General features: G+C 34.9%; 1 protein-coding gene across 4 annotated transcripts in view; it reads left to right on the top strand.

Annotated features, from left to right (window-relative positions):
* LOC145248869 (uncharacterized) overlaps positions 1–13,243 on the top strand; it is a 402,247-nt gene that overhangs the window by 286,982 nt on the left and 102,022 nt on the right. For all 4 annotated transcript variants that reach the window (XM_080110617.1, XM_080110620.1, XM_080110619.1 and 1 more), the window contains exon 10: positions 3,309–3,596. In XM_080110617.1, the coding sequence (XP_079966743.1) occupies positions 3,309–3,596 (288 nt within the window). The remainder of the gene's footprint in view (positions 1–3,308; positions 3,597–13,243) is intronic.

Below are 13,243 nucleotides of genomic sequence, written 5' to 3'. Positions count from 1 at the left end.
TCAACCATATTTGAAATGCTTATGTTTGACTAAAAATAATATGTGATGCCAATAATTTTTTTTTTTTTTTTTCAGTCACTAAACAAAAAATATTTGTTTCTTGTATGCATTTAATGTTCCCCCTCTGTAAATATCAAACTATCAGAGATGTGTTGTGGAAATTCGATTTTTATAAAAAAAAAAAAAAAAAGAAAAAAAAAACGGATTTACACTTAAAACAGTAGACCTTCGCATGGATATGAGTTCTCTGCTTTTTGAATAAAAAAAAAATGGCTGATTTTTGCTAAATCGCTAGAGCTTTACTCCTTATTATTTTATCACTATTTGTCTGGATTTTATTTTCCTCTTTTTCTTTTCTTTTTTTTTCTTTTCTTTCTTGCTTTCTTTTTCTTTTACTTTTTTTCTCTCTTCTTTTTCCTGTCTCGTCTTGCCTTGGTTTTGCCTTCCATTTTCCCTCTTATAACAGTTCTCTCTGAAAACTTAAAATGCAAATTTTTGTCTTAGAAGTTAAGACTTCAACTGATTTATATAGGAGTGGATAAGTTAGGTGACTTCTGCTTCATCAAATAATGACTTCCTGTCTCCTTACCCCACATTTGCATTAGGCTAGTCTTTCTTTTAATGTTCACCCTTTTTCTTGATGATATTTTAATTAAATTAATTAAACATTTCTCAAATTATTTATATCACTTGTACATCATTCATTTTAGTTGTTGGTTTTTTGTGTTACCCTCCACACACCCACACAAACCGAAAGAGGGTATATTCACCCCAAACAAAGCATAAAGGGTTACTATTTGAGATCATGTTTCCAGGAAACTATGCGAGATGCCTGTTCACATTACACTTGAACTTCTGCATGACAGTACAGTCATGGAAACAGGAATCTATCTATCTATTTGGTCAAGCTCCTTGCCTGAACCAATAGATCTCTATGTCCTCCATCAGCTGCCTCAGATCTTCAGGATCACAGTTGGCATCATGTGGAATTTGCTGGATGTACGTGGATCTAGGTCATCCTCTGCTTGTGTGCCCATCCCATGGAGTCCATAGCAATACATGTCTCACCAGCTCTTGCTTGCTCCTCTAGAGTGACCGTCAAATCGTAGACGTCACTCCCTGATAGTAGTAGATACGGCAAGTAGGTTGCCATAAAGTTGCTGCTTCGTGGGATAATCTTGCGTTGTAGTTTGACTGATGGTGTGAGACTTAAAGGATTTAAACTTTTTTTTCCTTTTTTTTTTTTTTGGACACTGTCTAAGAGGGTGAGACTAGTGATATATGGACTAGCCCAAATGTGGCAACAATACTCCATGCATAAACGAATTGTAGCTTTGTAGAGATACAGGATACTCTCAAGTGAAAGTAATTTTTTAGCACGGTAGAGGGAACCCACCTTCTTTTCAGCAGTCTTGGCAATGTCTTCAATGTATTTGTTCCAATTCATGTTACTTGTGAATGTTAAGCTGAGAAATTTGAACGATGAACTCTTGAGTAGTGAACTTAGTCTCTGCAATCAGTGGTTGACAAAGTTTCTTGTAATTGTTAAAGGAAAGAAGTTTAGCCTTAGTAGCATTAAATGTTTATGACCCCATTCCACTATAGACTGAAAATAGTTTTCTAAGGTTTATGCAGGTTGGAAAATTAATCAGAGCTTTTATTTATTTATTTATTTATTTATTATTGGCTATGCACCTGTCAGAATTGAAGAATGTATTTTATTCTTTGGAGATTATCATATTGCAAACATACGAGGTGCCTTTAATAAGTTTCCAGACTTTCTTTGTATGGGCTCTTTAATTGATAGTACATGCATGAAACTCTAGTCCCCTTCGAAGTAATCTCCTTTGACTGCAATGCACTTGTTGTACGATTCCAACAACTTCTGGAACGCCCTATGGAAGTCCTCTTGTGTGAGTGTGTCAATGACCCTCGTTACAGCCTCTTTCATCTCGACAGCCTTTAAGGTTTTCCTTGAGCTTCAAGAATAATCAAAAGTCACAGGAAGCAAGGTATAGACTATAGGAAGGGTGAGGAACTGTTTTGATACCCATCTTGGTCAATTAATCTGTGACATGAATGGAGCAACCTTGGGACAAACTTTGTACAAATCATCTGCATCTTCAGTTCCTCGCCAATAATTGTGTTCACAGTTCCCACACTGACATCAAACTGTGCACTTATTGTCCCTATAAGTGCACAGTGGTCTTTATGCATGAAAATTTTTTATTTGATCAATCAACTGTGGTGTTCTAACTTCCTTACTCCCATACCTCTCATCATTCCTCACAGACTCCTTACCTTCCTTGAATCTCTTATGCCACTCAAAAAACTTATGCTCGATTCATGCAAGATGTTCCAAAAGCAGTTTGAAGCATTCCATACGTTTCTGTGGCATTTTTTTTTTCTAAATTTAAAAAGGAATTTTATTGCATATCGTTCTTCTTAATTGTCCTCACGTCCAGACGGCACTTTTGAAATTCATCAGCTGTGACAATCAGGCTTTAGTAGAGTGTATTCCAATTCTTGCTGTAGCTGTTCATTTGAACCTGAAATCATAAAAATTAGTCAGTCATCTCATGAGATGTTTAGCAATAATATACTGAATTTTCAAGAGTCTACGATAATTTTAAATGCCTGTACAAAAACGTCTGGAAACTTATTGAAAGCACCTCGTACTAAGATTCATATTTTTATAGTTTTGAAGATTATGTTTCTAAATTTTGGAGATGAGGATTGATTGTTTGGATTATCCAGACCACTGTCTCATCTTGAGTGTTATTTTTATTGACGTAACCTTCGACCTTCTTCAGGTGTATCTTGTCGGACTTTGGAATCTGCATGGAATTTTAAACAGAACCCTGTATTTAATGGACGGGGATAGCATGCTCTCGTTCTGTCAACCATGACTGTATAGTAGTCCTAAGTAATTTGCAGTTGTATTTTTTTATCAAGTATTTTATCCACTATGCCATGGGTTCTTATGCAAGGACTCGTAGCATAGTGGATAAAATGCAATTGCGAATTACTCAGGACTTCTACCCAGTCATGGCTGACGGAATAAGAGCATGCTACCACCATGAATTAAATAAAGGGTTCCATTCGAAATTCTGAGTTTCAGAGAAGGATTCCTGATTTCGATAAGATACATCTGAAGAAGGTTGGAGGTTACATCGACCGAAACGTTGTGAAACTAACACTCAAGATGAGAATTGTTGTCCGAAGAATCCAAAACATTTTGAAGACTAATAACTTTAATTTGTTTTTGCATTGTGAAATTTTTTAAATTGTGAATATTTCCTTTGTAGCTAAAGCAAAATTCCTTGGCGACAAAATCCAAAAAGCCCACATTGGAGATCAAAAAAAGATCAAAGTATGTTTTTATTGCCATCCTGAAGCTAAAGTCGTAGAATGGTACACCGGAAATGAAAAACTCTCTTCGGATAAAGCTGTTTATCGTCCTGCTGAAGATGGTCTATTTCCTTTTACTGGCAACTGCAGTATCTTAACATTGGCTATAACTGAAAAATCGGCTAAGAATTATGCGTTAAGAGTTAAAAATGGTGCTGGCGAAAGTCAATATACTGTAACCTTAGGTGAGTATTAAAGCCTTTATTATCTGGATGTATTGCCTTGTGCATTTAATAAAGCATTTGTTGTGTTATTGTTGTATCCTTACTTTAAATAAGAATACAGCAAGAAACAGGGGGTATGGGTGAACGACGAAGGGGTTTATTTACAAGGGAATACAGGTGACATAAGAGTTACTCGACATCTTGTCTTATTCTCTTCCTGTCTTTTTTCCTTCTGCCTCAGTCACGTGAGAAGGTCAATATATCCATACTTCATTTCATCTATGAAGGGATGTTGTGTTGTATGATAATGAATTTAATGAAGCATTTTTTTTTTTTTTTTTTACAAAGGGGTCACCACATTATCAAGGCCCAAAGGGAACTCGAGGATAAGGGTTAATGGGTGTACGGTAGTCATCAAGAAAACAGTGTAGTAATCGTTAGTAGTAATTTGGTATAATCTGATTATTTAAGGGAACGGCTCAGCAAAAACTTGTTTACATTGGACTTGAAAACAATCATATTGTAGTCAGCTGGAAAGACATCTACAGGTGGACAGTTCTAGGAAAGAAGCTTAGCTCATGGAATCCATGTTTAGATTTAGGCACAGATAGAAAATGGGGGAAATTGTTGGTAGTTGTTTTAGCTAGACGAGTGTTTTTTTTTTTGTGTGTGAAATTTTGATATGGGGGGGGCATAGATTGAAGCTCAAAAACCATAGAGCAGACACAAGCTAGCAACGTCTCTTCTGTGTGAAAGAGGTTGCAGAGAAGAGAAAATGGCATCACCTAAGTTTCGAAGCTAGTTTTGAACTCTGTCAAAACATGATAGTGGTCCGAGTAGTTCCTGCACAAATTTGGCAACAGTACTTCATTTTAGGATGTACTTGGGTTTTATACGGGTAGAGGATTGCATCAGAAGTGAGATATCTACTAGAGCGATACAATGATCCAACCATTTTTCTGGCGATCTTGGCAACGGATTTGCTGGTATTGTTTTGTTGTTGCATTTAATGAACCATTGTCTGGAATCAATTTGTTGGTGTTGCTGCATATAATGAAGCAATGGTTTTTATGATGCATTTTATGAAATCTTGTCTGTTTTATTTTTGTGTTATGTTGTATTTAATGAACATTGACTAGTATGATTATGTTTTGTGTTGCATTAATGAGGAATTGGTTGGTATTGCTTTTTGTATATGTGTTATGCTTAATTTAATAGAATATTGATTGGTATTGTGTTGTGTGATTGCTTTATTTAATTAAGATTTGGCTGGTATTGTGTTATGCGGTGTTTAATGAAGCATAAATTTGGTTATGTTTTCCTGTGTCTTGTTGCATTTAATAGAACATTGGTTGATGGTGTGTTGTGCTTCTATGCTACGATCGTTTGTCGGGGAAAGTTGCTTGGTTTGCCCGTGTTGTTAGGATGTCTCTGGAACAGTTGTTACGTCCTGGGAATGGCAACCAGCCCCCAAAGTGTTAGACACTATCAAATGATAGGCACATAGACGATAAAAATATTAAAGATGAACCTCTAGGGTGCTTAGGGTTGACTTGCCGTTGGCTACATTTGCTAGTGGGTTGTGCCTCTGGTCTTTTTGGTCATAATGGGCATCACTTTATCATCGTTGATGGCAAAAGATTGCTGAAATTGAACGCGAACAAAGACAATTTTATAAAAATATAGAATTATTTATTCGACATTTAAGGAGAATATTTAAAGTGACCCGACACGTGTCATCGCCAACGGCAAGCACAAACCTGCTATGCACTGTAGCACACGAAATCCAAGCCTTGACTGTATTTTACAATACAAATCAATTCAATTATCTTCTCTTTCTTTATTGAAAGAGAGAGAAAGAAAGAGAAAGAGAGAAATGCATACATAACATTTGAACATTGTTTTAGATTCGACTATCAGCAAGCAGGCGTGGCCTCTGTCACCTCTCTGCACTCGTTTACACTAAACGCCTGTCAATCACCCACATTGACAGCGGCAACCTTAAAAACCGTGCACTTGCTGAGTTTCTTTTGGCCTCCGCCACGAGAACAGTACACATCTGGTAAACGGACCTCAAATGTGGGGAGATGAGCCCCCCTCCTCCTGAATGGCCCTCTCATCCATTGTGCTACATTTCATTTAAATAAGCATTTGATTTCCATCATATAAGTTTGTTGTGTTTTGCTCTATTCAATTAACCTGAAACCATAACAAAACACTACCAGCATCCATAGATGCAGAAAACTGAACAAAATACCAATGTTTCATTAAATGCATTATGATACAATGTTATGTTGTCGGTGCGTGTATAATATACATACATGTGTCTGTATTTCTTACATGTAGTCGGTGTGTGTATAATATACATACATGTGTCTTGTGTATATACGTGTCTGCATTTCTTACATGTAGTCGGTGCGTGTATAATATACATACATGTGTCTTGTGTATATACGTGTCTGTATTTCTTACATGTAGTCGGTGCGTGTATAATATACATACATGTGTCTGTATTTCTTACATGTAGTCGGTGTGTGTATAATATACATACATGTGTCTTGTGTATATACGTGTCTGTATTTCTTACATGTAGTCGGTGTGTGTATAATATACATACATGTGTCTTGTGTATATACGTGTCTGTATTTCTTACATGTAGTCGGTGCGTGTATAATATACATACATGTGTCTGTATTTCTTACATGTAGTCGGTGTGTGTATAATATACATACATGTGTCTTGTGTATATACGTGTCTGTATTTCTTACATGTAGTCAGTGTGTGTATAATATACATACATGTGTCTTGTGTATATATGTGTCTGTATTTCTTACATGTAGTCGGTGTGTGTATAATATACATACATGTGTCTTGTGTATATACGTGTCTGTATTTCTTACATGTAGTCGGTGTGTGTATAATATACATACATGTGTCTTGTGTATATACGTGTCTGTATTTCTTACATGTAGTCGGTGTGTGTATAATATACATACATGTGTCTTGTGTATATACGTGTCTGCATTTCTTACATGTAGTCGGTGCGTGTATAATATACATACATGTGTCTGTATTTCTTACATGTAGTCGGTGTGTGTATAATATACATACATGTGTCTTGTGTATATACGTGTCTGTATTTCTTACATGTAGTCGGTGTGTGTATAATATACATACATGTGTCTTGTGTATATACGTGTCTGTATTTCTTACATGTAGTCGGTGCGTGTATAATATACATACATGTGTCTGTATTTCTGACATGTAGTCGGTGTGTGTATAATATACATACATGTGTCTTGTGTATATACGTGTCTGTATTTCTTACATGTAGTCGGTGTGTGTATAATATACATACATGTGTCTTGTGTATATACGTGTCTGTATTTCTTACATGTAGTCGGTGTGTGTATAATATACATACATGTGTCTTGTGTATATACGTGTCTGTATTTCTTACATGTAGTCGGTGCGTGTATAATATACATACATGTGTCTTGTGTATATACGTGTCTGTATTTCTTACATGTAGTCGGTGCGTGTATAATATACATACATGTGTCTGTATTTCTTACATGTAGTCGGTGTGTGTATAATATACATACATGTGTCTTGTGTATATACGTGTCTGTATTTCTTACATGTAGTCGGTGCGTGTATAATATACATACATGTGTCTTGTGTATATACGTGTCTGTATTTCTTACATGTAGTCGGTGTGTGTATAATATACATACATGTGTCTTGTGTATATACGTGTCTGTATTTCTTACATGTAGTCAGTGCATGTATAATATACATACATGTGTCTTGTGTATATACGTGTCTATTTCTTACATGTAGTCGGTGCGTGTATAATATACATACATGTGTCTTGTGTATATACGTGTCTGTATTTCTTACATGTAGTCGGTGTGTGTATAATATACATACATGTGTCTTGTGTATATACGTGTCTGTATTTCTTACATGTAGTCGGTGCGTGTATAATATACATACATGTGTCTTGTGTATATACGTGTCTGTATTTCTTACATGTAGTCGGTGTGTGTATAATATACATACATGTGTCTTGTGTATATACGTGTCTGTATTTCTTACATGTAGTCGGTGTGTGTATAATATACATACATGTGTCTTGTGTATATACGTGTCTGTATTTCTTACATGTAGTCGGTGTGTGTATAATATACATACATGTGTCTTGTGTATATACGTGTCTGTATTTCTTACATGTAGTCGGTGTGTGTATAATATACATACATGTGTCTTGTGTATATACGTGTCTGTATTTCTTACATGTAGTCGGTGCGTGTATAATATACATACATGTGTCTGTATTTCTTACATGTAGTCGGTGTGTGTATAATATACATACATGTGTCTTGTGTATATACGTGTCTGTATTTCTTACATGTAGTCGGTGTGTGTATAATATACATACATGTGTCTTGTGTATATACGTGTCTGTATTTCTTACATGTAGTTGGTGCGTGTATAATATACATACATGTGTCTGTATTTCTTACATGTAGTCGGTGTGTGTATAATATACATACATGTGTCTTGTGTATATACGTGTCTGTATTTCTTACATGTAGTCGGTGTGTGTATAATATACATACATGTGTCTTGTGTATATACGTGTCTGTATTTCTTACATGTAGTCGGTGTGTGTATAATATACATACATGTGTCTTGTGTATATACGTGTCTGTATTTCTTACATGTAGTCGGTGCGTGTATAATATACATACATGTGTCTTGTGTATATACGTGTCTGTATTTCTTACATGTAGTCGGTGCGTGTATAATATACATACATGTGTCTGTATTTCTTACATGTAGTCGGTGTGTGTATAATATACATACATGTGTCTTGTGTATATACGTGTCTGTATTTCTTACATGTAGTCGGTGCGTGTATAATATACATACATGTGTCTTGTGTATATACGTGTCTGTATTTCTTACATGTAGTCGGTGTGTGTATAATATACATACATGTGTCTTGTGTATATACGTGTCTGTATTTCTTACATGTAGTCGGTGTGTGTATAATATACATACATGTGTCTTGTGTATATACGTGTCTGTATTTCTTACATGTAGTCAGTGCGTGTATAATATACATACATGTGTCTTGTGTATATACGTGTCTGTATTTCTTACATGTAGTCGGTGTGTGTATAATATACATACATGTGTCTTGTGTATATACGTGTCTGTATTTCTTACATGTAGTCGGTGTGTGTATAATATACATACATGTGTCTTGTGTATATACGTGTCTGTATTTCTTACATGTAGTCAGTGCGTGTATAATATACATACATGTGTCTTGTGTATATACGTGTCTGTATTTCTTACATGTAGTCAGTGCGTGTATAATATACATACATGTGTCTTGTGTATATACGTGTCTGTATTTCTTACATGTAGTCGGTGTGTGTATAATATACATACATGTGTCTTGTGTATATACGTGTCTGTATTTCTTACATGTAGTCAGTGCGTGTATAATATACATACATGTGTCTTGTGTATATACGTGTCTGTATTTCTTACATGTAGTCGGTGTGTGTATAATATACATACATGTGTCTTGTGTATATACGTGTCTGTATTTCTTACATGTAGTCGGTGTGTGTATAATATACATACATGTGTCTTGTGTATATACGTGTCTGTATTTCTTACATGTAGTCAGTGCGTGTATAATATACATACATGTGTCTTGTGTATATACGTGTCTGTATTTCTTACATGTAGTCGGTGTGTGTATAATATACATACATGTGTCTTGTGTATATACGTGTCTGTATTTCTTACATGTAGTCGGTGTGTGTATAATATACATACATGTGTCTTGTGTATATACGTGTCTGTATTTCTTACATGTAGTCGGTGTGTGTATAATATACATACATGTGTCTTGTGTATATACGTGTCTGTATTTCTTACATGTAGTCGGTGCGTGTATAATATACATACATGTGTCTGTATTTCTTACATGTAGTCGGTGTGTGTATAATATACATACATGTGTCTTGTGTATATACGTGTCTGTATTTCTTACATGTAGTCGGTGTGTGTATAATATACATACATGTGTCTTGTGTATATACGTGTCTGTATTTCTTACATGTAGTCGGTGCGTGTATAATATACATACATGTGTCTGTATTTCTGACATGTAGTCGGTGTGTGTATAATATACATACATGTGTCTTGTGTATATACGTGTCTGTATTTCTTACATGTAGTCGGTGTGTGTATAATATACATACATGTGTCTTGTGTATATACGTGTCTGTATTTCTTACATGTAGTCGGTGTGTGTATAATATACATACATGTGTCTTGTGTATATACGTGTCTGTATTTCTTACATGTAGTCGGTGCGTGTATAATATACATACATGTGTCTTGTGTATATACGTGTCTGTATTTCTTACATGTAGTCGGTGCGTGTATAATATACATACATGTGTCTGTATTTCTTACATGTAGTCGGTGTGTGTATAATATACATACATGTGTCTTGTGTATATACGTGTCTGTATTTCTTACATGTAGTCAGTGCATGTATAATATACATACATGTGTCTTGTGTATATACGTGTCTATTTCTTACATGTAGTCGGTGCGTGTATAATATACATACATGTGTCTTGTGTATATACGTGTCTGTATTTCTTACATGTAGTCGGTGTGTGTATAATATACATACATGTGTCTTGTGTATATACGTGTCTGTATTTCTTACATGTAGTCGGTGCGTGTATAATATACATACATGTGTCTTGTGTATATACGTGTCTGTATTTCTTACATGTAGTCGGTGTGTGTATAATATACATACATGTGTCTTGTGTATATACGTGTCTGTATTTCTTACATGTAGTCGGTGTGTGTATAATATACATACATGTGTCTTGTGTATATACGTGTCTGTATTTCTTACATGTAGTCGGTGCGTGTATAATATACATACATGTGTCTTGTGTATATACGTGTCTGTATTTCTTACATGTAGTCGGTGTGTGTATAATATACATACATGTGTCTTGTGTATATACGTGTCTGTATTTCTTACATGTAGTCGGTGTGTGTATAATATACATACATGTGTCTTGTGTATATACGTGTCTGTATTTCTTACATGTAGTCAGTGCGTGTATAATATACATACATGTGTCTTGTGTATATACGTGTCTGTATTTCTTACATGTAGTCGGTGTGTGTATAATATACATACATGTGTCTTGTGTATATACGTGTCTGTATTTCTTACATGTAGTCAGTGCGTGTATAATATACATACATGTGTCTTGTGTATATACGTGTCTGTATTTCTTACATGAAGTCGGTGTGTGTATAATATACATACATGTGTCTTGTGTATATACGTGTCTGTATTTCTTACATGTAGTCGGTGTGTGTATAATATACATACATGTGTCTTGTGTATATACGTGTCTGTATTTCTTACATGTAGTCGGTGCGTGTATAATATACATACATGTGTCTTGTGTATATACGTGTCTGTATTTCTTACATGTAGTCGGTGTGTGTATAATATACATACATGTGTCTTGTGTATATACGTGTCTGTATTTCTTACATGTAGTCGGTGTGTGTATAATATACATACATGTGTCTTGTGTATATACGTGTCTGTATTTCTTACATGTAGTCAGTGCGTGTATAATATACATACATGTGTCTTGTGTATATACGTGTCTGTATTTCTTACATGTAGTCGGTGTGTGTATAATATACATACATGTGTCTTGTGTATATACGTGTCTGTATTTCTTACATGTAGTCGGTGTGTGTATAATATACATACATGTGTCTTGTGTATATACGTGTCTGTATTTCTTACATGTAGTCGGTGTGTGTATAATATACATACATGTGTCTTGTGTATATACGTGTCTGTATTTCTTACATGTAGTCGGTGCGTGTATAATATACATACATGTGTCTGTATTTCTTACATGTAGTCGGTGTGTGTATAATATACATACATGTGTCTTGTGTATATACGTGTCTGTATTTCTTACATGTAGTCGGTGTGTGTATAATATACATACATGTGTCTTGTGTATATACGTGTCTGTATTTCTTACATGTAGTCGGTGCGTGTATAATATACATACATGTGTCTGTATTTCTGACATGTAGTCGGTGTGTGTATAATATACATACATGTGTCTTGTGTATATACGTGTCTGTATTTCTTACATGTAGTCGGTGTGTGTATAATATACATACATGTGTCTTGTGTATATACGTGTCTGTATTTCTTACATGTAGTCGGTGTGTGTATAATATACATACATGTGTCTTGTGTATATACGTGTCTGTATTTCTTACATGTAGTCGGTGCGTGTATAATATACATACATGTGTCTTGTGTATATACGTGTCTGTATTTCTTACATGTAGTCGGTGCCTGTATAATATACATACATGTGTCTGTATTTCTTACATGTAGTCGGTGTGTGTATAATATACATACATGTGTCTTGTGTATATACGTGTCTGTATTTCTTACATGTAGTCGGTGCGTGTATAATATACATACATGTGTCTTGTGTATATACGTGTCTGTATTTCTTACATGTAGTCGGTGTGTGTATAATATACATACATGTGTCTTGTGTATATACGTGTCTGTATTTCTTACATGTAGTCGGTGTGTGTATAATATACATACATGTGTCTTGTGTATATACGTGTCTGTATTTCTTACATGTAGTCAGTGCGTGTATAATATACATACATGTGTCTTGTGTATATACGTGTCTGTATTTCTTACATGTAGTCGGTGTGTGTATAATATACATACATGTGTCTTGTGTATATACGTGTCTGTATTTCTTACATGTAGTCAGTGCGTGTATAATATACATACATGTGTCTTGTGTATATACGTGTCTGTATTTCTTACATGTAGTCAGTGCGTGTATAATATACATACATGTGTCTTGTGTATATACGTGTCTGTATTTCTTACATGTAGTCGGTGTGTGTATAATATACATACATGTGTCTTGTGTATATACGTGTCTGTATTTCTTACATGTAGTCGGTGTGTGTATAATATACATACATGTGTCTTGTGTATATACGTGTCTGTATTTCTTACATGTAGTCGGTGTGTGTATAATATACATACATGTGTCTTGTGTATATACGTGTCTGTATTTCTTACATGTAGTCGGTGCGTGTATAATATACATACATGTGTCTGTATTTCTTACATGTAGTCGGTGTGTGTATAATATACATACATGTGTCTTGTGTATATACGTGTCTGTATTTCTTACATGTAGTCGGTGTGTGTATAATATACATACATGTGTCTTGTGTATATACGTGTCTGTATTTCTTACATGTAGTCGGTGCGTGTATAATATACATACATGTGTCTGTATTTCTGACATGTAGTCGGTGTGTGTATAATATACATACATGTGTCTTGTGTATATACGTGTCTGTATTTCTTACATGTAGTCGGTGTGTGTATAATATACATACATGTGTCTTGTGTATATACGTGTCTGTATTTCTTACATGTAGTCGGTGTGTGTATAATATACATACATGTGTCTTGTGTATATACGTGTCTGTATTTCTTACATGTAGTCGGTGCG

This window comes from Euprymna scolopes, chromosome 27, assembly GCF_053919585.1.
Source record: "Euprymna scolopes isolate OS-2025 chromosome 27, ASM5391958v1, whole genome shotgun sequence".
NCBI lineage: Eukaryota > Metazoa > Mollusca > Cephalopoda > Sepiida > Sepiolidae > Euprymna > Euprymna scolopes.
This window is presented reverse-complemented; position numbering and strand designations above follow the sequence as displayed.